Raw genomic sequence first — 25,599 nt, 5'->3', positions numbered from 1 at the left:
TTCCTGGTATTCATAGGGTATTCACCCTGGTATTCATAGGGCTTGGTTAAAGCGGGGCTTTAAATGCGGGCTGGTGGCCTTCGCTATCGCGTCATACACTTAAAGGCGGAGCTTAAGTGTCCCCCATATTTAGATGCAATAAACGCTTTTACTACCACCACCTAAAATGCCGGTGAAATTTAATGCGTTCTGGTTGCGTTGGATGCAAAGCTCGGTTGCCCGCAGCCAAAGATTTCGCTCCACACTCGTATGCCGTAGCCTCAAATGGCAGGTTCAACGAAACCCTAAGGAGACGGCGTGTAGAATAAACGGATGAAGAGCGCGCTGCACGTATCGAGAAAAGAAGGAAGAGGACCTTGGCCGGTTTAATCGTTGAGCCTGTAGACGTCGAAGGTGGTCGGCGCGCAGACTTTGCACAAAGAGTGGGTGAGCACGAGTCGGCCACGCGAGAGTTTCACCGCCGCCAAACAAGCCCTTTGGAAGTGTGTGTTCTGTGTGCGACCAGCTGGGGCATAAAAATGATCTAACACCGATGAGTGAAATTATGCATCTGTCTGTTCATTTGGCCACAAGCGTAGCGATGCAGCCGTTGCTTTCGCAATTCAAGTATGGTTAACCAGAGCTAAACCACAGTCAACTTTTTTTATTCTACTTTTGGTTTCTTGGCTACGATGGGGTGTAACTTGGCTACGAGCGATAACGTTGGCGATTTTTTATTGGTGTTCCTGGAAGGAAGGCTATATATAGCAAGCGTTGAAGAATATATAAGGGCTTAAAAGCGCGATCCGCATGAGCCCTATAATTTTAAATAATTTGAAGGCGGAAGCCTTCATTGCTTCATCGTTGTCAGCAGGAGCTGTCGGCAGAGGGTGTCACACTTTCGAGGGATATAGTTAAAAATAAATAAATAAACCTTGCCTTCACCGGGAATCGAGCCTGCCTCCCTTGGATCCCCAGCCGAGCGTTTTACCAAGAGGATAGCGGGATTCCGCGAGTTACAGATACTGCGTCTTTAATTTCTTGTAAACGAATTATATAACGCCGGTAAACTTTGATGCGTTCAATGAAATGCTGGTTGTGTTCGACAAGGGGCGTGCCTTGTACCGTCACTTGTACCGTCGCGACTGGCCATGACGTCACAAGGGGATTCATGCATATACGAAGCTGACCCCGCCGGGCGTCCGATCCAGGTGTCCGTGCAGCGCTTTTTATTTGGCGCTTCCTCGAACGCCGCACCACTCAGTAAACAGAAGCAGACACAGGTGTCTAGGAGGCGTTAGTACAGCAGGTATCAGAGGTATTTCGAATTGGTTTACAGGATAGAAAAGGCGCAGTGTAAGTCACAATTCTGTATCGAAAGTTGTCGAAAGTTGCACCTATCTTTCAGGGCATCGAATTGGTGTGTTTTTGGAGAGCACCCCGTTGACGAACTCCCACGCCGATAGCATGATGGACGATGAGATATACGAATATAGAAGAACATTTTTTTAGAGGGACACCCACTCATCACCTTGCTATCTTTGAAAGCTGTGAAAATGTTTTGAGAATCGTTTAGTCAGCAGCAAATATTTTGGTTGAATGGAGCAACACGTATTTAGCGCAGCTACAAAGGAACACATTGCTTGGGCATGATTCAGAAATATGCAATAGAAACGTGTTTGGTGATCAGACGTGGGTCGCTGGCATTGGGGTACGATTCCCGCAGTCAATGCCATTATTACGGTTTCCTAAATGCTAAACACTGCTTTCTTATTCACCTCGTATAGCAAGCTGTGCAGTTAAAGGCAAATTTTCACTTTCTATTGCTGTTTAGTTTTTATGCTTGTTTCAAATGTATTTCTCGTTTTATTTGAAGCACAAACAGCAGTGTCACTGAAGGATTCAGGATATTAATTAAGTTGGGGCACGAAAACTGATTCACATAATTTTGTAAGGAATCTTGACATATGTATCTGTTGCAGATTTTAGTTTTCAGTGCTGTGTAATTGTTTTACTAAAACAATTAAGAAAAAAAAAAACAGCGAAAAAGCTGGGTGCCAGTCAAGGAAACTTCCACATGAGAGGCGTAAGGACTACGGAGTAGCGACAATACATACCTTAAAATGCCACATATGCGGTCGCATTTTTATGCATACTCTGTAGCAGCAAAAACTGTTTGAGTTTCATGCTAGCTTGAGTTCATCAATTCAAATTGCTTGTTTTTACAATAACAAAATTGTGCTTTAATTTTTTAATGTCAATTCTTTGTTAATCTTTGTCATTACGACATGAGCTACTGAGTGAACATTTCGCACCATTATGAGACTTTCTGTTTGGAGGTGGCATTATTACTGTGCCCCCAGATCTACGAACCCGCTTGTTTTCACACGCTCATTTGCGTTTGCGGAGCATTAGAGATCACGTGAGTACCTTAGTCACTCTAATCAAGACAAATTACTTGTAATAGTAGCCCCAGAAATCTGAAACTTTGCTAGTGATCTTAGATGTGTTGCTATAAACAATATCAAACTTGTGAGAATGTACTATCAGAAAAATTTGAAGCTTAAAAAAGTAACAACTGCAATAACGCATTTTATTTGCACCAAAATATATTCAGCAATAAAAATTCCGGTATAAAAACATGATCTTGCTTTTTCTCAGCCAGAACATTTCCAGTAACAACAAAACCACAGATCTGTAATATTGTCAAAATGTCTTCTGCAACGCGTACTTACCAAGATGTAAATAAAACTGTGTATTAAAAGAGCGTGCCCGTTAATATGGTCATTTGGTGACACAGTACGATGAGCTCGGTGCGTCTTGTCCATTTGAGTAGTCGTCGATGCACACACAGCTTATCACAATCATTGCACAATACTTCAACGTTGTCCATAGTGTACGTCACCACTTGCAGCTGGTCCTTGCGCAGTCAACTTAAAACCACTCCATGATGTAAGCGAAGCCCAAGGAAAAACAGAAGTCTTACCACTTTATTCGGAGGGGAAGAAGTCCTCAAGAGTTCTATATAGAGGCTGTATGACCAGACTGAATAAAACGCATTACAGCTCTAACATAAGCTCGAACTCTATGTCTCATTAGTGCATCTTCACCTATTTCTTGGGAGTGCTCCCTAGACATGTTTTGCGACATATGAAAGATGTAGGCTAGCAATAGCAGAGGCATAACAAACATTGGGGGACACTTAAGCTTAAAGGTATGATGCAACAGCGTTAATAACTCCTGTCTTCGGCTCCTATATTCCTCCTTCACGTACATAGCATCTTGTTACTCGCTCAATCACTACTGTCTAAATGTGTGCCTCTACATCTCACACATCTTATTGATATGCAGTCGTAACCTACCACAATACGCGAATGGGTGCTTCGCTTTAATCAGGACGTTCGAACGGGCACGCGTGGCCCGATGCCTCACATGCGATCCAAGGGTCTCAGTGGGTTCGAGTCCCACATTGAAGTTTGCAGTCGGATCTTGCAGCTCCTGGGATAATATTTGGTCTCGTGACGTCTTCACAACCCACTGACTAATCCAGTTCCCGCCATTGTCACCGCTTAACTACCATTTGCCAGCCATGCTTGTGATTTTTTTCTCTCTCCATGCCACAAAGCTCAGAGTGCAATAGGGCCTTTACCGCTATTGAGTTAACATATACATTAAATCTTGCTTCTGATGTCCATCTATTGGCTGCTCTTTTATTGCTACCAATGGGACGTTTTAAGTTAATTTTGTTCGTGTTTATCACCAAAATTCAGAGGTGAACTTGCTAGTTGTAAAATTTATATGATATATAAATGAGCCAATAAGTTGAATCCGAATCAAACTGTATCCCGTATAAGATGGTGTATGTACTGTTTAATGTGATGCCGCTCCTGCATGCACAATTTTTCATTCCAACTGACCTGCACGTTTCCCTGTCGAAGTTAGTTTTGCATACCAAACATTTACCATTGCTAACCTGACCAGGGTCTTGTGGATGAAAGGAGAATTATCTTGGTTTTGGTGAATTATTACTTAGGCACCTGGTTCCCGCTGCAGTGACACTGTTTTGTGTTACAAACAAATTGCTCGCATGAACAGTAGGTGACAGTCTCTGCTTGATCTGGTTTTAACATTAGTGCTTGCTCAAAAATTGTACATAATTTGTTGATAATGTATCTTTGGATCTCTGCGTGCGGATACTCATAAAACTGTTCATCCGCTATAGTGCTTTGGTAACTCCTTCAGCTTACCTTTCCAAGCTGTTTCTTTCTGCTTGCAAACATATTCATTTCAGCATAACACAAAATCCCTACTGCTAACTCGCACTCGGGTTTATCTCTGCAAAATATTTCAAACGGAAGATGCGTGAATCTTCGCGCACTCTGGTGATGTCATGCTGTGATTTCGCGGATCCCGGTGCCCATAAAAGCGCTAGCAGTAATTCGACTGTAAATGCGTTCACAACATGATAGATGTACGTCCGTAGAGTTCCTTGGTGGCCTCTAGCACTTAGTGCTGTCACTATCTTGTAATAAGCCTCTGCTTTGCATACTTTTTCTTCCATTGTCAAAATATCCGCATTATTTTTCTGTCACGTATCTTGAGTCTTCCTTTCGTTCGAAAGTAGGTTGTGTCTGGCAGTCTCTCTGTCAATGCAGGGCACACACCAACTAGGACGGAGGCATTGTCCTTGGAATCAATGGGAAAGTGTCCGTGGCTAGGGTATACAGTGCCCTGATTTCATTCCGAAACCACGTGGTTCGAAATTTCCTTCTGTACGTTGTCACTGGAGCCACTAGGACATATCTCTAAAGATACCCTGGAATTCAAAACCTTGTGGCCTCCGGCAATTCTTCGACCTTTTGGATGCTCTCAACCGAGAGCGCCTCCGCAATGGTAGTCTTGCTCTCGTACTTATCTTGCTCATCAGTGCTGTCCTCTGCGAGGTCATCCTCGTAGAAGCGTTTTATGCGTCCGCTCAGCAGAAACTGGCCGATGTAGCAGACGCCAGCTATGGCTAGAAAGATGACCGTGATGAGGTGCAACCAGTAGCGCAGCTTGTCCGCGTCGTAAACCCAACAGTTACCTCGCCGACCACATTTTTCCTCCCAGATGATGCACGAGTGATCTAGGATGGCTCCATACACCAGTGGGTATGGGATGAAAGCTGTGGAGAGAATGAGATAGGTCAGTGTAAGAACAACTTAAAAGAGCACTGTCAAAGCACTGAGACATTTGATGGTGGGTGACTACCGTTAATCGTAAAAAAAAAAAAAATACCTCCGTGCGAATTGTTCAAATTCAGTGATATGATGCAAATGTACACATACTGAATTAGAATAGATTAGTTGCTGCCGTACAACATTTAAATTATATCACTTTGCTGCAGTTCTTTTTACCGGTCATCTACACTAGATTTTAGATTTTACCGACTGACAATACTGCTGTGTCAGATGCAGTTTCCCTGATATAGTGCCGCAGTGGCTGAAATATAATTCAGAATAGTGATAACTGCTCTGTGAAGCTGCGGGTCCTGTGGGTGTCCTATGAAGGCATATAAGTAAGCACAAGCTTCACTTAGTTTGTACTTGCTTAGTCATTTCTTTTCACACCTTCGTTCATAGTAAGGACGTCAAATGTTCGTAGAAAAAAAGGGAAGATACCAGAGAAGTTGTGGTGCTTACCGAGCATGTTCAAGAGAGATCCTGTGGTTCCCAGGGCCATGCTTTTATCAATAGGGTCCACGCACCTGCAAACGAATGCAGTTTGAATCGGCGACAGTCATGTTTTGATTTCTCAGTTGTGCTCGAATACTAACACCAGACACTGAATGTCGCTGCACTCACTATGCAATGGCATTGTAGGTAGGGGTGGGGGTTGAGGGTTGGGGGAGGGGGTTCTTCCTGCTTCCTCCAAGGTTTGTCCTTTCGTACAAATGCATACACTTTAAATCTGCTCAGCAAAAGTATTTCCTTACTTTTCGATGACTTTCTTTAGTCCATCGAGAATTTATCAGTTCAGATTATCACCAAAACAAACATTTCGTAGGTGTTGTTCACCAGAAGCTGCTTCCGATGAGAACCGTGCATATGCTTTATTTATTTTTTTTCTTGGTCACAGACTGAAAGTTCTTGCTGGTCAAAAACGAAAATAACAAAAGTGGTGGATGTAGTACAGGTACACATTCAAGTGTGGTGGAGTGCAATTTGATGCTAGTGATATTGACGAAATTGTAATATATGAGATCTGTGTGATGTATGTGCACGTTAGAAATCTCCAGGTGGTCAGAATTATTCCAGAAACATTTACTACGCCACCTCTTTCTGTCTTTTTTCGTTCACCCATACCTTCCTTTCTTGACAGAGGTGTTCAGAGGTCCAGCGAAAAGTATTTACCGCGCCTTCCATATCCTCAAAAACCAATTCTTTTGATTTTTTTTTCACTGCCCCGTCGCGGTGGCGCAGTGGTTAAGATGCCCGACCGCCAGCGGTTACTTTTTGATGGAGGCGAAACGGAGAGGCGTCCGTCACCTGTGCGTTGTCAGTGCACGTTAAAGACCGCCGGGTGGTCGAAATTACTTCATAGTCTTGCAATACAGCACCTCTTTCTCTATTTCCGCTTTCACTCCCACCTTCCTCTCTTCCTTTACGGCGTGGTTCAGGTGTCCACAGAATATGCGTGACAGATACCGAGCATTTCTTTTTCTGTAAATCAATAAGTTCAGTGGAACGTGAAAAAATTTATTATTATTATTATTATTATTATTATTATTATTATTATTATTATTATTATTATTATTATTATTATTATTATTATTATTATTATTATTATTATTATTATTATTATTTTGTGTTCTCTCTGTGTGTGTAAACATGTTTGTGCTTTTTCATTTTTGTTTCTTTTTTTTTTTTTATTTGTGCTGCAGCACAAAGACCACATGGTTGTTCCTGCGCACATTAAATAAAGATTGATTGATTGATTGATTGATTGATTGATTATTATTATTATTTTCACGTTCCACTGAACTGGAGCACCTAGTGCAATTCTTTTTGAGCACCTAACACGCACCTGAGAAAGATCAACAGACCGCCTACACGGCCTGTTGAGCCCAGGAACTGGCCAGCGATAACAATGCCCAGAAAGAGGCCCAGTTGCTGGCAAGTGGACCCGCAGAGCCCAGAGGTGACATAGGCGTCGTCCACTCCTTGGCTCCCTTGCGCAACACAACTGCAGTCCTTGTATATCTGCGAAAGAAGTAGCAGCAATCGGCCATTGTGAGTTCGTCGTCTCACATACGTTGAAAATAGTTCAGTGTTTCTGCAGCTCTCCTAGCCCTTTTCCGGCTGCATGATGCAGTTGAACTTAGCAGTACTTCTGACTCAACTTTTTCGGTTCAAACAAAGGACGATGTGCTTACCGTCATATTGGACAACGTCGTTCCCACACTTTTGCAGCCGGCATGGCAAGGTGAAAAGTAGCTGGTCATCCTATTGCTAGCGCAAACCGGCTCGTAGATCTGCGTGTTGCAGTTGCAGTCCACATTGCACGTGTCTAGCAGCGAACTCCTGCAGAGAAGTATGGTATCTTATCAGTATTCTTGCTGTGTGTGTGTGATCGACGCTCAGCGTTTGTATTCCTGATTGCCATTGCGTTTGAACCACGAAAAAATCAGTGGAACTAAAACAGGCTTACTATTTTTTCTAATAACGTTGTTTTTTGTCTCAGGGCATATGAAATATGTCATTGCGGAAGCTGTTCCGATGCTCCGTTGTGGCTGTGATCAGTTCCGCCATCAGACAACAATAAGTCCGCCTTGTGCGGCAAAAGTTCATTATGTGGCCCTTTTTTTGTGACCTATGACCCTTTTCCCAAACATTTCACCCCAAAGAGCCGAGCACCAGGCCAGGGGAAAGCTTGTACTCATTGAAAAGCCGGTGGGTACCCGGCGGCACCAGGGATAGAACCTGGTACCTCCCGAACACGAGGAGGATGCTCTACCACAAGGCCATGCTCCTCCTTCTCCACAGCAGCATGGCCGGATACTTCTCATGGAATTCTTTTTAACCTGTCACTCCGCATCAGTCACCTTTGCTGGCTTACAAGCTATAAGCAATAGTTTGTTCTTGTAACAGGCATATTTTGGTTGGCGCTGTATGAATTCGAACATGTCAAATCTAAATGCCCGATAAATAACAAGCAGGTGGAACTAGCACAGTTTGTCAGAACAGAAGGAAATTAACAAACTATTCTTGTCGGGGCGCTGCCTTAGATTGATTTTCCCTCTCTACAATGATTCATATTTTTTTTTTTTTTACGTTGTCAAGAAACAAATCTTCCTGCTGCTTCTATATCGCACGTGGATCAATGTTTCAAGAAAAGTTTGGCGCATAAAAGTGCATGCATCTTTGCTAAGGTGGTTTGTAGTACAGCATCTTCTATTAAAGGAGGTGAGCAGGGACTCACGCGGTGATGTTTCCACCGGGAGTGACTCCCGCGATGACTGGGCTTTCACATCCGATGAACATCAATACAATGAAGCCCGCCATCATGGCGAGCTCGACGAATGCCGAGTAGCCGGCTACGATGCGCGGCCGCGGTCGGAATCGATGCACCACAACGCCACCGGTGACGATGCCGATGAGGGTAGTCACCACTTTGGCCGCCCCTGGGATGATATGTATTGGAAAGACATCGCATATGTATTTATATGCCATTTTGTTTCCAAGCTACGTATATCGCAAACAGAAATGCTGACGCGCCACAATATCCACTGACCACAGTATAGGTCTGATATATGTGTACAAAAAGTTAAAATGATCTGCAGCATGTAAAGTTCCATAGGAAGTGTGTTAGAGATTTTTTGAGCCAATATGACACCTTTCGAAGACGTCTAGGCAATATTTTTAAAGAACTCTTATATACAGGCGCTTACAAATATAAGAAATTTAGAGGATCGCACAGAAAGTCCGAATGAGCTGAGGACTGCCATGCAGAAAAACGCTTTCGTGATTTATGTGTTTTGAAAACTTGAGCGGGATCCTGTAGACTGTGCCCGCTGCATCGATCCGTGCAAGAGCATTTCGTTTACAGTTTTGTTTTTAATTCAGGCACGAATCAAGGCTTTCATCTAAAGAAAAAAACATTGCATTCGAATCGAATTCCGCGGCTCAAACAGTAAATAATAGACACTGAAATATGCATTTCATATGGTCACTTTATCTATTACCGTTTATCCTGGTGGCTATATCAGAATGCCATTTCGGTGCTGCCCATGAGGATGAACGAAGGATTTGGGAAGAGTGAGGTGGCTGCGTAGTTTTTATTCCATTGTGCCCCGTATGCATCCATGCATGATTATTTAGCGATCATTGTTGGTGCTGATGTTCAAATTCACTGGAGCAAAGGTAGGTTTGGCCAAAATTGACATGACGCAAAGTATTAAAGACCCATTATCTTAACATTTCTCCCTCAGATGCCGAGCACCAGACCAGGAGAAAGCATGTACTCATTCTGTCACGGATAGGCATCCGGCGGTACCGGGTATCGAACCCCGAACATGCCGCATGCGAGGCGAATACTCAAAAACGCTAGGCCACCGCTGTAGTTATTGGTTTTTTCAACTGCGTGCTAATTGAGTCATATAATAATAATTAGTGCATTAGGAATAATTCTAGTTTAGTTTTGAAGCCGCCATTTTTCAACATATAGAAAACATCTCACAAGATACTTTGTAACATAGGATTGGCAGGGAATTAGAGCAGCAACATATGAGGCAACTATATATTGCAGACCTCACTATATCTTGAAATGGACTGACAGAATGACTTCTAGATGTTTCGGAGCAGTTCTTAGTGTTTACCTGATTGTCAGAGAGACGCTATGCATATCTTCCAGGTGGGTAGCAGACGCATCTGTGTTATATATTTTTCAAATCGAGAGGATTGTTGCTCTAAATTTAATGAACGTATTGACCAAAACTTCGCTTTCTTAGAGGCTTTAATATCGTGATCACTGAGGTTTTACCTCCCTGTCTGTCAGTTTCTGTTTTATGTCTGTCGCGTTTTAGAGAAGTACCTCCTTACCTGTGTAGTAGTTTGCCTTGGACGCTGACTGCCTGAACTGGAACTCGACGTACTTGCTGAAAGAGGTGCCGTAGCCGGCAGTGGCAAGAAGGACAAAGATGAGCCCAATCGAGTGGAACATGAAGATCCCGTTGCTCGCCAGTCTCTTTAGAATCACCATTATGTCTGCGTCGCAAAAGAGGGAGAGTAATCAGTATAAATAGCCCGTTTATATAGCATGCCATTTTTCACGGTGTACTGCCGTGACAAGCACCAGCTGAGTGGCAAGAGCGCATGCGCTACATAGTTATGGGTATGTATAATTAGCACCCTTCATGAACGGGTTGAAGCATGCTGAAACAATGTAACATTGAACATGGCGACACTGCAGAACAAGTGCGAACGGGCCTTGCAAATTGCTGAAGCATTGAATTTTACCTGAATGCCGACTTTCCTCCCGCAGTAAGGAACTCGCACCCTCAACAGCCGTGAGATGCTGCTACAACGCATACATTTCGTACGCAACTCTTTATTCCCAGAGTAATGATAGGAAGAAATGAATTCGCTGTTTAGGATCTAACTTTCTTGAAGGTCCTGGTAATGTTGTGTAGTAAGTAAATGCAAATTCTATTTATCTATATTTATGCAACCAATATGAACGGGTACACCCGGAAACATAACACTGCACTAGCTCATTGTTCACCGATAAAAAAATTTAGTTCTCTATACTGCGAGTTTACTCCCAGTATATACTCAAAAAACCGGCTCCCTTAATATGACGTTACGCTGATTGACAGCGTTGTATACTGGCCTTTAGCCTCGATCGCTATTCATGCAGTCTCACATAGCATTTAATGGAATACACGTGTCAACTGGCAGCTGCCAACAGAACCTTTCTTCGTGTTGCTGGTACATTTGAACTCATTCGCTGACCACGGTAGCATATCGTCATTTTCCCACACATTTTCATCATTTGTGGTCTCTAGGATTAAATATTAAAAGAAGAATGGAAAATGTACGCAGAACTAATATAGGACATCAAATGTGGGTATAATCAATCAATGAATCAATCAATCAATCAATCAATCAATCAATCAATCAATCAATCAATCAATAAAATAATTCCGTCCTGAGGGTAAAGAAGCTTATCTCTGCTTCGACAAACGAGCACTTTGCTAATTGTGAGGAGATGTGAAGGACGTTGTAAAGTATCATTTTTTTCCCCAGGCGCCTCAGCATTGTGCATGTGCACGAAATGCACGAAGGGCGTGCATTTCTGACTTTAATGATGAAGCACGGTTCATAAATCATTGTGGCATTCCTGTAGAATCTTTTTTAGAATTAGTTTCTTTTTACCTTAAGTCAACTTTTGTTGGTGGAAGGGTTCTTTATACTTACAAAAATCTGGCGTTTGCATCGGTTCGCGAGTAGCGCCAGTTCTTTCAGACATTTTTCTTGGCCAAATAGACAAAGCTATTCAAAAGAATCTAGATGGCCTTTCATTGAGTATTTTTCGTTACGTTGATGATTATTTAGTCCTTCTCCCTTCCAATCGGTTCAATCATTCTGTTGTTAATATTTTAAAGGTTTTCAAAGAAAGTGGTCATGGTTTGAACTTTACTTTTGAATTGCCTAATGATGATATTATACAATTTCTTGACTTATTTCTTCATTTTGGGAATAAGCATGTGTGTTGGGGTTATCACACTAGATCATCCAAGCCTTTACAACATTTTCGTTCCGGACATTCCAAAGTGGTGAAAAATGCACTTGTCTCGTCTTGTTTGCGCTCTGCTTTAATTAAATCTTGCGAGCATAGAATTTGTAAAAGTTTTCTAGATCAAGTCAATAGATTGAGTAATTCTGGTTATCCGCTTCCGTTAATCAGTACCAGATGTGATAAACTCCTGCTTTGGGTGAAGGGAAAGGACACGAAAAAGTCTAAGTGTTGCAGCAATAAAAGGAAACCAGTGGTTCTGCCGTACGTGCACTGTTTTTCACATGGGTTGCGGAATGTCGCCAATCGATATGATGTAGGCACAGTAATGTCAGCCCCCACGAAATTGTCAGGTGTGTGTGCTTTGGTAAGAAGAAAGGCAGACGCGTTAAAAAGTGAGCTTCGCTGCTATGTTAACCATAAATCTAGGTACGTACAGTGCAAAACCCAGGTAATTTACAAAATTCCTCTTTCTTGTGAAAAATACTACATAGGGCAGACTGGCCGTTGTTTGAATGTCCGGCTCTTCGAACATAGAAATTCTTTAACCCCAACATCACAAGACAATTTGCCTAAACATTGCACGAAATGTAAATGCCGCCCCATTTTCGATAAAACTATCGTTCTTGGCACATCGCGCAATCAACGTACAAGAGAAATTATAGAGGCATATCATATCATGAAAGGAGGGGATAAGTGTGTTAGCGAAGCATCCATTAACTTAACAAAAGTAGAGATTACATACCTTGAATCAGTGGTCAAGTAGTATTTTCACGTGCTTTTTTTGTGTATCTTTGCAGACTCGCCTTTTTTCCACATTTTTGTCAATTTTTGTCAATTTTTGTCAATTCACCTCCTTTATTTCATGTATTTGATAATTTTTTTTTGTACCCTATATATTCTGTTAGCTTTTCTAATAAAAAAATCAGTTGTGAGTAAGCGCTCGTGTGTGTATCCTTCTTTTTTGTCCTTGTCTTCTTTGCGCTACGTTTCCTAAAATGCACGAAGTCTCGGTTGCGCATACCTTTGAGCATGGCGATGCTGAAGCCGTGCTTTCCCGACCCTTCGGGTCCGTCCTTGCCCTTGACGGCGCCTTTGTTGGACTTGATCGCGGAGAGCTTCTGCAGGCGGTTCACCTTGTAGTTCTTCCCGGCGGGCAGAATGCGCGGGAAGAGCATCATGGGAAGGGCGACGATGCTGAGTCCGATGCCGAACAGGATATAGCCCATCCACCAGGCGCCCACCCAGCGGGGGTCTCTGGGAGTGATGCCTGGGTCGTCTGCAGAGCGAAAGCGGCTCTTGTGTGGGTACCTTTTCTTAAATTATGTTATGGAATGCGATTCTGGCAATTGAGTGAATTTTTTTAATAGTTCTCACGCTCACTATTTGCCTATATTAGTTTTTATTTAGAAACTACATGCAAATGCGCCCTGAAATAGTTTTTTTTTTAAACATATCTTTTTATTACTCTTCAACTGACTGCAGGGCAGAGCGTATTTTCGAACCAAAACTTTTTTCACCCTGACCAGATATGATAAAGACTGGCTCTAAAATCAATTTTCACAGGAAAAGGCACCTTAAGGAAAGGCATACTGTCGGTATTTTATCGGAAGTAGTGAATATATCTGTCATATTGAACGGCAGTTTGGGCGAGTTGGTTATGCATTTTCGTATAAAACAGCGCGAAAGAAACACACGGCGCCGTGTGTTTCTTTTCCTTTTTCTTCGTCCCGTGTCTTCGAGTTTTTTATATTTGTCGTATTCTAGAATAATAATATGTTATTTATATATTAATGATTTTAACTCTCGTTCTCCACTTGATAAATTTACGACTTGCATATTTCGTGCGAAAGCGGGTAGTAACAGCCGAGACTCAAATTTGCCAGCATGAGGATTACAATGTGCATTAATCAGCAGAAAATTATGGCATGTAGTTGTGCTGAAAACAAGCGCTTTCGATGACCCCATGCGAGCCAGTCGGCTTAAACATCTTCAGATATTATTGGGTTGCAAGCTCGTATCATAGCAGTATGCGCTAGACAGCGCACCAATAACTTTTACCCAGCACTCGCATCCCTTAAACTACTGGTGCTGGCTGTACGCGACGAAATAATCAAATTCGTTTACATAAACCTTCTATAATTCTTATCACATCGCTTATTTAAAAAAAAAAAAAAACAAGACTTCGCTCTGAAAAAAGAAAACAAAAGGACCAGTTGCCCTTTGCACATGTTTTTCTAGTTCTAGCTTGCAGAGTTTATAATTCGCTCGTCGCACGAGTAGGATATATAGGTGAAAAACGTTTACCATGTTTTGTTTAACATTTAGTCATAGCCTGTGCTTGCTACGTCGCATTCATTTATGCGCAAGATTCAGCTCACTAAAGCTAGGCGAAACGCTTGCACCAGCCTAGCATTTTCCGCGTTTTGTGTAGTCAGACCTGCAGTGAGGATACAAATTTAGGGTGTAAATACATGGTTTTGTAAGAGACTGACAAATTCATTTGTTTGCATTTAAAATTAAGTAACACTAAGCGTAGTGTTCAGCATCGGGGAAAATGCGCGAACGCAAGAAAATTTAAAAAGGGGGTCTTTGCGGCAACCATTTCCATGCAGCATTCCCCGTAACTGCAAAGAGGCTCAGTTGCGAGCATCACCCTACAATGCATGATCAGCTGAAAGGAACGCATCTGCGGCCCTTATTGAACAAAATGACCGTCATGACTATAGGAAATAACTGAATCCAGAGGCCGTACTTACTTTCATTTTCCATTTCGTTTGGCATGGCGCGGTGTCATCTTGAGCTAAAGCGAACACATAAAGGCGCTCTTTCTAGACACCGTCCTAGACCTCAGTCTTTGGGTGCGCGCTCTTGGCCCATCTTTAAACAATTACTGCGATCGGTTGCTGAACCATTTGCGAGGACAGGGGGCTTAATTCCGGCCGCAGAGGCCGTTTTTCAATGCAGGCAAAACGCAAGGCACCCATGTTCTGCGCGATGCCAGTGCCCGTTAAAGAACTCCCGGTGGTTGAATTTTTCGGAGTCCTCCACTACGGCGACCCTCACAGCCTGAGTTGCTTCGGGACATTAGACCCTATAAACCGAACCAAACCAAACTGTTTCATTTGGTCGGGCATCCGCATGACGACAGCACTGAACGAAATAAGCGAGCAGCCAGTCACAGAAATCACAACATAGCGTGTCTCGCCGTCGGCCAAAGCCATCGCTATTTGCCGTTAGCGCCGGCTAATTACTGACTACGTCATGCAGCTAATGCCGAGGTGGGCCCTGTAGTGGTCCGGCCGCTTCCCATGGGCGCTTGAAAGCCGTGGCTTTGTCATTCAACCGATGTCAGAGGACCAAATTGATTCAAATCGAAAATGGATACTTATGGAATACAGCACCAGGACTCTGCTTGGTATACTTACGAAAGGGGTCTTCGTAGAAACGCAGGCACACTCCGGCAGTGACAAATCCCAGCACAGGACCCAGGAGCCTGAAGGCAAGCCCCATTCCTGCACGTTTAAAAAAATGAGTTGTGGTTTAGCTCTGGTTAGCCATAGCTAAATTGCGAAAGCAACGGCGGAAGCTTCTCATGCCTGATACATTATTCCACTATCACGCCCTATCAGTGTAAGGTGCTACATTATTGGGGACACTTAAGCTCATCCTTTAAGGGTAAGACGCGAGAGTAAGCTGCCAGTCCACATATAAAATCAGGCTTCAACCAAGCCGTATAGACGTGCCTGCGTGTCGTAGGGGTAACGAGAATGCAAACGGTTGTGGCAGGCTGATTTTGATATCACTCTCCCATATGAAAGGGGCGACCCGAGTTGGCAGCTCCTGCTCGTTAGTGGGACACGCTCATGCTACAGAGTACCTCATGCAGCACGTCAACCTGTAGAGTGACGAGTGCGTTCGAGATCCCAGCGCTCACCGAAGTAGAGCGGCGAGTTCTTCTTGCGGATGTTGTCGTCCATGTAGCTGCTGCCGGCGATGAAGAAGGTGGATCCGCCAAAGCCGTTCAGGAAGTTAGCAGCGAAGAAGAGCGCGAACGGCGTGTAGCTGTCCGCGAGCGAGGCGCCTCCGCACTCGCGATGGCCCGCCGCCACCGAGTTGCAGAGAAAGCTGTCCGGACTCCTCCGTCGCGCACCAAGGGCGTGCGCCGATTTGGCTGTGGGACAGAGTCTCTTTTTAAGGCGATGAACTTTCTTTAAACCATCAGATCTGATGGGGTTAAATCGTTTTCGCTGAGCGAAGAAACGAAAAGAGTTTTACAAATAATCGATTCGCAGACCGGCACTTCTACTTTGATGGTCTGGGCGTTGTTCTTAGAGTTTATCCCTATGTTTAGAGGAAAACAAGGGTTGAAGGAGAGCATCACTTCTCAAATCACCGTTTCGATAACTGGACGTGTTGAAATTACGGCTTCGACAAGTCCCTTCACCCCCCCCCCCCCCCTCCCCCCTTCCCTCTTCCCACTCCCGCTTTTGTTCTTCGGAAGCAGGAGCGTATAAAATCCTGCCAGTAATAATCGCGCTGCTCAGACGAAGGCAAGACCCCTTATCGAAACGTTGGCTTCTGAACTGAGTCTTCCCCTGAAGTATGTATGTACGGGCCTAAACTAGCTTCGGCTATTGGCCCAACTTTTTTTGCAATTTGTATATTTACAGAAATAAATGACTGACTGATTGATTGAATCTTTGTCCGGTTCCTTTTTAAGGAGAGGCTTCCGTGTGCTGTGCGATATCAGTGCACGTTAAAGATCCCCATGTGGTCACAATTACTCCGCAGCCTTCCACTACGGCTCCCCTTCTCTCTTTCCACTTTCACTCCCCCCCGTTACTTCATTCCTTTACGGCGCGGTGCAGGTGTCCACAGAACAAGTGTGACAGATACTGTGCCTTTCTTTTGCTGTGAACCAATTATTATTATTATTATTATTATTATTATTATTATTATTATTATTATTATTATTATTATTATTATTATTATTATTATTATTATTATTATTATTATTATTATTATTATTATTATTATTATACTGTGCAGCTGTCTTCTTTCCCTCGTTCTTCCCTGAATTTTCTATGTTTGCAGTTATATTATGTCTGCTGAGTTGATGCCTTTCTTTTATTCGCCATTATATTTCAGTTTTGCGTGCTGCTCTGAGCTGGCACATAATACTGCACAGTCTAAAGAGATGTGATCATATTTGTCTGTCTCTCTGTCACAAACTACCCACACACAATTGAACAGCAGCTTACTGAGTATATGCAGTCCCGGCCCGTAGATCATGTAAGGCACGATGCTGATGAAGCAGCTGCCGACTACAAGTAGTGCGCCGATACCCATGATCTTAGGCCTGCTGATGCGATTCGCGTAGTAGCCGGCCAGCAGGTTGATGATAATAGGACTCAGGTTGTCCGCGATCAGGATGATGCCTGTCGTCTGACTGGACATGGCGAATCGCCTCTCGATAGTCGACAGAGTGCCCACGAAGTACGTCTTGTACGCTCCCTGCGAGAGGTAAGACCCGCAGCCAACGCCACACATTGGTAAGCGGTGCATCATCTATCCAGGAGGGATTGAGTGGGCCAAAAAAAAAAAAAAAAAAGGCGCAGGTGCAAACTTCGTGCTAAGGATTACGGATGCTAGGCTGCCATTACCTTCTGACGAAGCTGCGGCGAAAAAGTGAATCTTTTTTGTTTACTTACTACGTAATTATAGTGTAAGAAGGAGCATAGCCTTCTAGGAGGCTATGAAAGGAGACATGTAGAAGGACAAGAGGTGAATGATAAAGAGCATACTGGTTGCATACCTTGAGCTGTAAGCGAAGAAAACTTTCTATCCTGTGTTTTTGTGATATTACATTATTTATTTATTGTTAATTTGATACAAACTGCTAACTTCTTTGCGGACGCTGTTACAGGGCTGGTGCATAGAATGGAAACTGAAAATGACAGTAATACTGACAATCCACGCTTGCCTAATTTTGATATAATTCTAGATGGTAGAGTAGAACAAGAAATTGAAAACAAGAGAATGATATTACACAATACAATCACACTGAAGACAGATGTCTTACAATATTTATATAGGGGTCAGACTATACATATATGCGGTATTCGAGGAATAGTTGTCAACAGCGAAATAAAATTATCTAGTGATGAGCAATTAAGCACTATTATTGTGGCTATATATTACAATGTATTGTATAATGACACAATGCGGTCTCTGTTTTTGCTACATGACATATACTTTGAAAGTTACCCATAGTCTTAACGACGTTTCTGAATTCCATCTCATGATACATCTTTTTTATTATGTAAAGATTAAGGTAATGGCTTCCTAGGTGCGGTGGTTGTAAAGCCATTGTAAAAATATAAATAAAAAGAAGAGTTCTAGTGCGAAGCCACGTGGTTGCTTATTGGTTTGAAGTTTTTTTTTTTTTTTTCTATTTTACAGTAGCCACGTAAAGTCGTATTTTTAATGGAGTTTTCAGGATAGCAGTCGACAAAATTTTGTTATATATTTCTTAGCTCAAGTTATCAAATCAAGTTGCTCTTTTTCCTGAAACGTTCGTTAACCACTGTCTTGAGGGAGATCTTTTTTGTTTGTTTCTTGAGGTAAAATACCGCGAGGAGGACAAGTATGAGCAGTGCTGTGCACCGTCTACGCGATTCTAAAAAGAAAAAAAAAAGAAAACCTAGATACTTTCAGTGAATAGAAGTCAAGTTTCAGTCAAGTGTTAGGAAGCAAGGTCTGGACGACAGTTTAGCAGAGCGACTACTCAAGATTTTTGCGCAAAGTTTACACGGCCCCACTTGAGATTGCACGAATGTGCTGTACCTGGAGGATTCCCATGAGGCTGTAGACGAAGAAAAACATCCTAGGAGTGGCGAATCGCTGCAGGAACCGTGGATAGCAGCTTCCCAGGCCGCACATGTACTCCCGATCTTCCTGAATTCCGCCGTCGGCGCATCCACCGTTCGCCACGGCATCGGGGTTCGCTTTCGGATCGGATCGTTCCTGTTCCGCGGTCGTCCGCTCGACGGTCCATGCCGGTTTCTGGGTGCCTGCAGGAAGGACGCGTGTTCAAGGACTCTGCAAGCCAATCCATCAGTCAGTCAATCAGTCAGCCAGTCAATAAATCACTCAGAATTATTCTGCTAGTGATTTTAGGAATAATGCAATCGCAGAAGGTCTTTTTGCTCTTTTCAATTTAACCACACTTCCATTTTATCTATGCGAGTGACCTTGTAGCAACCTGTTTCGCATTCATTTGGTTTGGTCGTTTCGTAAATAGTGACGAAAGCAACAGAAGGCGGGGAAGCGAACGGACAATCACAGACGCGGCCGATTTGGTTTCGATACTTCCGTTATAGCCGCCCTACAGCCACCCCGTCCAGTTCAGCCGAGTTGCCCGGACCACGTATTTGGGTTTGCTCGGTACGGTGGCTCCGCAAGGGACAAAGCAAGAGAAGAGACGAAGAAAACGGGCTGTTCCGACTAGCATCTACCGCCCCCAGGAGCCAAGCAGCCTAGCGATTAGCGGCGCATGCTTTTTCAGTGGGCGTCTCGTTGGACGCAGCACTAGCTTGAGAGAGCCTATAATACAATTACTACTACTACTACTACTACTACTACTACTACTACTACTACTACTACTACTACTACTACTACTACTACTACTACTACTACTACTACTACTACTACTACTACTACTACTACTACTACTACTACTACTACTACTACTACTACTACTACTACTACTACTACTACTACTACTACTACTACTACTACTACTACTACTACTACTACTACTACTACTACTACTACTACTACTACTACTACTACTACTACTACTACTACTACTACTACTACTACTACTACTACTACTACTACTACTACTACTACTACTACTACTACTACTACTACTACTACTACTACTACTACTACTACTACTACTACTACTACTACTACTACTACTACTACTACTACTACTACTACTACTACTACTACTACTACTACTACTACTACTACTACTACTACTACTACTACTACTACTACTACTACTACTACTACTACTACTACTACTACTACTACTACTACTACTACTACTACTACTACTACTACTACTACTACTACTACTACTACTACTACTACTACTACTACTACTACTACTACTACTACTACTACTACTACTACTACTACTACTACTACTACTACTACTACTACTACTACTACTACTACTACTACTACTACTACTACTACTACTACTACTACTACTACTACTACTACTACTACTACTACTACTACTACTACTACTACTACTACTACTACTACTACTACTACTACTACTACTACTACTACTACTACTACTACTACTACTACTACTACTACTACTACTACTACTACTACTACTACTACTACTACTACTACTACTACTACTACTACTACTACTACTACTACTACTACTACTACTACTACTACTACTACTACTACTACTACTACTACTACTACTACTACTACTACTACTACTACTACTACTACTACTACTACTACTACTACTACTACTACTACTACTACTACTACTACTACTACTACTACTACTACTACTACTACTACTACTACTACTACTACTACTACTACTACTACTACTACTACTACTACTACTACTACTACTACTACTACTACTACTACTACTACTACTACTACTACTACTACTACTACTACTACTACTACTACTACTACTACTACTACTACTACTACTACTACTACTACTACTACTACTACTACTACTACTACTACTACTACTACTACTACTACTACTACTACTACTACTACTACTATAATAATAATAATAATAATAATAATAATAATAATAATAATAATAATAATAATAATAATAATAATAGTAGTAGTAGTAGTAGTAGTAGTAGTAGTAGTAGTAGTAGTAGTAGTAGTAGTAGTAGTAGTAGTAGTAGTAGTAGTAGTATAGGCTTTCTCAAGCTAGTGCCGCGTCCAACATGCCCATTGAAAAAGCATGCGCCGCTAATCGCTAGGCTGCTCGGCTCCTGGGGGCGGTAGATGCTAGTCGGAACAGCCCGCTTTCTTCGTCTCTTCTGTCGTTTTGTCCCTTGCGGAGCCACCGTACCGAGCAAACCCAAATACGCGCCCGGACCTGCTAAGGGAGAAAGGAAAAAAGAAACACTATATGATTGCAAAACCGAATACTAACAAATGGCGAGAGAGGAATATAAATTACGGGGGATGCTTAATCTTCTGAGATTATGAAGGCGAAAGCCTCATTGGAGGTCCTGTTTCTTTCCTGTCGACGTTTGTGCTGCACTTTTTGTTGCTCTACTTTTGACATTTATGTTCTTCTTTCTTTTGATCTGCTGTAGAACAATGCGATCAAAGCTCTATTGCTTCCTGCTTGCTCCCGTCAGTACCTTCACCTTTGAAGGCAGCTTGTCTTGCATGTGCGACATCGGCATCTCTCGTCAGTGAATCTGCCTTCCCAGAACGCCTGCGTAGCATTAGGGCCTCATGTTGCTATCGCAGCAGCTTCATCCATAGCCGCTTCCTCCTAGTGGTGGTTACGACAAATGGTATTTGGCCGTGGCGTACTTTCCCGGTCTTCTCCGCCCGCAACCCGGACCTGATTTATCGTAATGAAGCTTCGAGCACACGCGGCAACGTATGCAAGTACGTGATTTCACGGTTACACCGCACTCTCGCAGCCGATGCGAAGGGCGAAACTGAAAAGGCTCCGTTTGCTTTGTACCTCGCGAAGCGGTCATAAGTCATAGAGAATTAAGGCGCCTTAAGAATTGGGAGGTGAGGGTATGACGAGTCTGTGTATCTTTTGCTCTTTTCAATTTAACCACACTTCCATCTTATCTATACGTGTAAGGAGCTTCTTTTCCAAGTTTGCGGACACTTTCATTGCCCAACACTTTTATGCCTCCGCTCAATCGTGCCCCTCCTGGAAAGGACCGCGCACTTTCCCAGACGAAAATAAGTATAATCTTGTTGCCGAAATGTTAGTGAGAATACTGAAGCTTTCCGCCCGCCACTTCTTTGTTTTACACAATCAAGAATGTTTCAATTATCTGAAATGAATGCGCGTCCAAGAGAAGTTTAAAGTTCCGTGACAAATACACGCATCAGCGGAGCAACACAAATGTTTTACCTGTAGCTGCACTGAAATGCTCTGAATTTGTGCTACAAAATGTCGGCTTTCCTCGCTTGCATGCAGACAGGAAGTAAACAATATGAAAGATATTTGTTGCACGCTAAAGAAGCTAGCAGTCACTGAAAGCTAGAAAGGCATAAGAGAATGTCTTTTCTTTTAATGATGACGTTGAAGAATCGTTTCACGCTGCGTCAGTTTCACTGCATTGTTTTTCTTGAAGCGCGAAGACACGGACAAAGCGTTATATGCGTTTTCATTTCTATCCATCTATGCTTTTGCGCGATGTCAGAACCAAAAGAGTGCTGATCGAAGTGGGATATAACTCCACGAACAGTATAAGAAAGAACATTTTGCTGGTAGAACTCGAAAGCAGGATCTCCGCTTGAGTCGAATATAGTGCTCTACAAACCGAGCTTCTTAGGCGGATATGTAAATTTAAACTTTTCAGTTCATTTGTTGTTGCATGTAGTTTAACCCTTGAGAGTTGCGCTACGAAGCAACCATAGCCCTCAGCCTCTCATTTTGTAGAATTACTTGACGATCAGCCGAAGGGCGGGACGTGGCGATGGGTGGCAATGAGATTATTTCTTCTTCTTGCCTGATCATGATTATTTCAATAGCTGATAGCCTAGAGGGAGCGCTTTATCTCGCGCCACTGCCCGCTTCGCTTTCTTGTAGTCCGTGGTGGTATTTTTTCCTCTACGTAAGGAAGCTCCTCGAGCAATTGTGCAACGGTGCATACCTGTGCAAGTGAATATGCATATAAGCGCTATTCTGGATCGACGTTGTTATGAAACCTTCTTAGATGCCACAGAGATGACCTTATCGGAATGACATTCTCTAGTCATTTGCATGATGGCTCGCCGTCTGCAAGGGGCTACATTAGAACATTGGCGCGAGGATATGCCGCCGCTTCTGCCCTAATGTTTCGAAACATCTCGAGAATATTGGCACTAGAAAAAAATTGTTGGCATTTTCAGCAAAATACATCCTTAATATACAGTTCAATGTGATTTGCGCCACCTAGATGCTCCCCAATATTCGTGTTTTATTAGTAGTATGGAGGCGAGTGCAAGTTCTCTCTATGGACTATCAGGAAATCAATCTTTCGAGCTAGGAAAGCGCCAGGAAAGTCAACCTGGTCGCATGGCTACACAAGGAAGTTATACTATGTTCTCAACACTACGTAGAACTACGAAGAGAAAGGGAAAAAGAGGAGGGAAGTCAGAAAGGGTACCTGGTAGAACAAAGCGGTTTGGGGTTGTGGCTGTAAAACGGGAAGGGACCAAAAGGCATACAACGTGGAGTGAGTGATGCGTAGTTTTGTTTCCAAAAAGCATAAAACGTACGATAACCTCATAGCATGTGGTGGGAATGACTCAGCCGAATTGGATGCATGGTTGTCTATATTGCCTCTGCGTTTGCTGCAGGACAAAATTTAGAGCCTGTTTTTGGTCATTTCAGACAAGTGGTGACTCCAGCTCTCACTTATAATCGCCAGATTATCTAATCAACACGCGCACGATTGTTTTTGCGGCTGTACCGGTGACGTCATAGCTTTCTTGGTATGCCGCGACGTCATAGGCTGACCGAGACCTACCTTCGGCTTCGGTTTCATCGTTCTCGCTCTTTTAAACACTCCTACATGGCATTTTGAAAAAAAAAAAAGAGATATAATATATATATATATATATATATATATATTTTTTAGGCGATCTTAAGTAATCTGTTGTGGTTTCGTTCTGAACATGTTCATAAAAAAAAAAAAAGAAGAAAACTCCGTATTTTCTCTTCAAAGCGTAGCGCATTTTTTGACCCTGCGAAGAAATATAAAAGGTCGCAGCGATGCACTGAGAAATGGAATAACACGAAATATGAATGTCAAAAGGAAATATTGCGAATTAAGTCATATATATAAACCAGAAAGAATACGCATTGGATAACCTGCTTGCTATCATGCTGACATCTTCGGCTGAGTGAAAAGAACATTCTGTCAGCAGGGCGATGGGTTGTTGGACAAGGGTGATGACAGTATCGTCGAAGCACGAGAAGCTATGCTCCTTGTTTCTTACTCCGGAGAACATGAAATCTAAGGCTCCGGCTGAGTAAGCAAAAGGCCAGAGAGAAAACGCTTCAGGCAGAGACAGTAACGGATGCGGAAAACAATTTTGAGATCACTGCAGAGATCTGCATTGGAGAAATTAAAACTCGTGTGCGTTGGCTGCTCTTCAGTAGTTCTTAGTGTCATGACTCAGTACTTTTGAATGTCATGAAACTAGTCATGGTCGTAACTTTGATCGACTTACGCAAGTCATGGACTTCGTTGTCATGCAAATTGAATCTCCGATCTGACTGACTCATGACAAGTGACCATGACTCATGACTAAACTATAATGACTCACATGACATGCTATTTATATACCACTTTTCATTACATACACATTCATGACTACCAGTCTCATCTTAAAGTGGCGTCATATCATACGTTATATTTTGCTTCCATGTGCTGCTTGCACTTTTTGAGGACACGTTTTCGCAAACACAGCCGAGTATAAGCCTTCTGCCTTAATAAGAGATTTGTGATTAAATGAGTGACAAATGAAACACGAAGTGCATGAACGCCAGCGAGGATCTGCAAATGGAAGCGTGGATGGAAGCCATTACGGCTTTCCTGTCATGACCTTAAAGCCAGAGCTTAAGCGTCCCCCATTTTTTGTCACGCAATTGCCTCTGTAAAAATGAGCCTCATGTTTCCTAGTGTAAATAACCTGGAAAGCAAGAAAGCATGAACTAATATGGCTTTACACATTTGTGGTCACTGGAAGCACCGAGCTATGCTATGGTGCTTTTTGTTGCGTGGGAAATTAAGTACTTTGTTTAAAAAACATGCTGTGGCATAGCTTTTAAAGGGCGGGGGTTGGTGTGATGGCAATCATCCAACGATGATATTTTTTAAAAATACACAGCGCAACAAACATAGCACAAGCGAGTAGACGGGAACAGCGCTGACTATCAACTGCATGATTTATTGAAAGAACGCGAATATATACAAAAATGCTCTGACAACCAAGTGCGCATGTTCGCAGATAAAAAACATTTCACTTTAACCAGTTTCGTCAAGATATGAGATTTCTCGGGGATGAATGATAACAGATGGAGTGCTTACGCATGTGTCAGAATTCTTGTGAATGAGATAGGCCTCTTGATCTCATTCACAAGAATTCTGACACATGCGTAATCACCCCATCTGTTATCATTAATCCCCGAGAAATCTCATATCTTGACGAAACTGGTTAAAGTGAAATGTTTTTTATCTGCGAACATGCGCACTTGGTTGTCAGAGCATTTTTGTATATATTCGTGTTCTTTCAATAAATCATGCAGTTGATAGTCAGCGCTGTTCCCGTCTACTCGCCTGTCCTATATGTTTGTTCGGCTGTGTATTTTTAAAAATGATGCACCAACTAGCTCAACTCACAGTTCTTCAACGATGATAACTGACGAAAATTCACAAACGCACCATGCATGGGTTCACATTGTTGATGCGGGGGAGTCACTGGATGCCTGGGTGCAACTGCTACAGAAATGCACTCTGTTGGTTCGTTTAGTGCATTCATTCATTCATTCCGCCGAGACTGTCCCCT

General features: G+C 42.7%; 1 protein-coding gene across 2 annotated transcripts in view; it reads right to left on the bottom strand.

Moving 5' to 3' along the window:
• Positions 1 to 2,563: 2,563 nt before the first annotated feature.
• Positions 2,564 to 25,599, bottom strand: part of LOC146207397 (solute carrier organic anion transporter family member 74D-like) — a 63,928-nt gene continuing 40,892 nt past the window's right edge. For both annotated transcript variants that reach the window (XM_084587091.1, XM_084587088.1), the window contains 11 exons: positions 18,604 to 18,830; positions 17,019 to 17,271; positions 15,692 to 15,928; positions 15,183 to 15,269; positions 12,779 to 13,033; positions 10,059 to 10,223; positions 8,440 to 8,641; positions 7,394 to 7,541; positions 7,045 to 7,220; positions 5,661 to 5,725; positions 2,564 to 5,143 (listed from right to left, as the gene is read on the bottom strand). In XM_084587091.1, the coding sequence (XP_084443217.1) occupies positions 4,803 to 5,143; positions 5,661 to 5,725; positions 7,045 to 7,220; positions 7,394 to 7,541; positions 8,440 to 8,641; positions 10,059 to 10,223; positions 12,779 to 13,033; positions 15,183 to 15,269; positions 15,692 to 15,928; positions 17,019 to 17,271; positions 18,604 to 18,830 (2,156 nt within the window). In that variant the 3' untranslated portion in view covers positions 2,564 to 4,802. The remainder of the gene's footprint in view (positions 5,144 to 5,660; positions 5,726 to 7,044; positions 7,221 to 7,393; positions 7,542 to 8,439; positions 8,642 to 10,058; positions 10,224 to 12,778; positions 13,034 to 15,182; positions 15,270 to 15,691; positions 15,929 to 17,018; positions 17,272 to 18,603; positions 18,831 to 25,599) is intronic.

Source organism: Amblyomma maculatum, chromosome 1 (genome assembly GCF_055883805.1).
Source record: "Amblyomma maculatum isolate TAMU_Amacu chromosome 1, ASM5588380v1, whole genome shotgun sequence".
Lineage (NCBI taxonomy): Eukaryota > Metazoa > Arthropoda > Arachnida > Ixodida > Ixodidae > Amblyomma > Amblyomma maculatum.
Note: the sequence above shows the minus strand (reverse complement) of the source record. Positions and strands in the feature narration are given on the sequence as shown.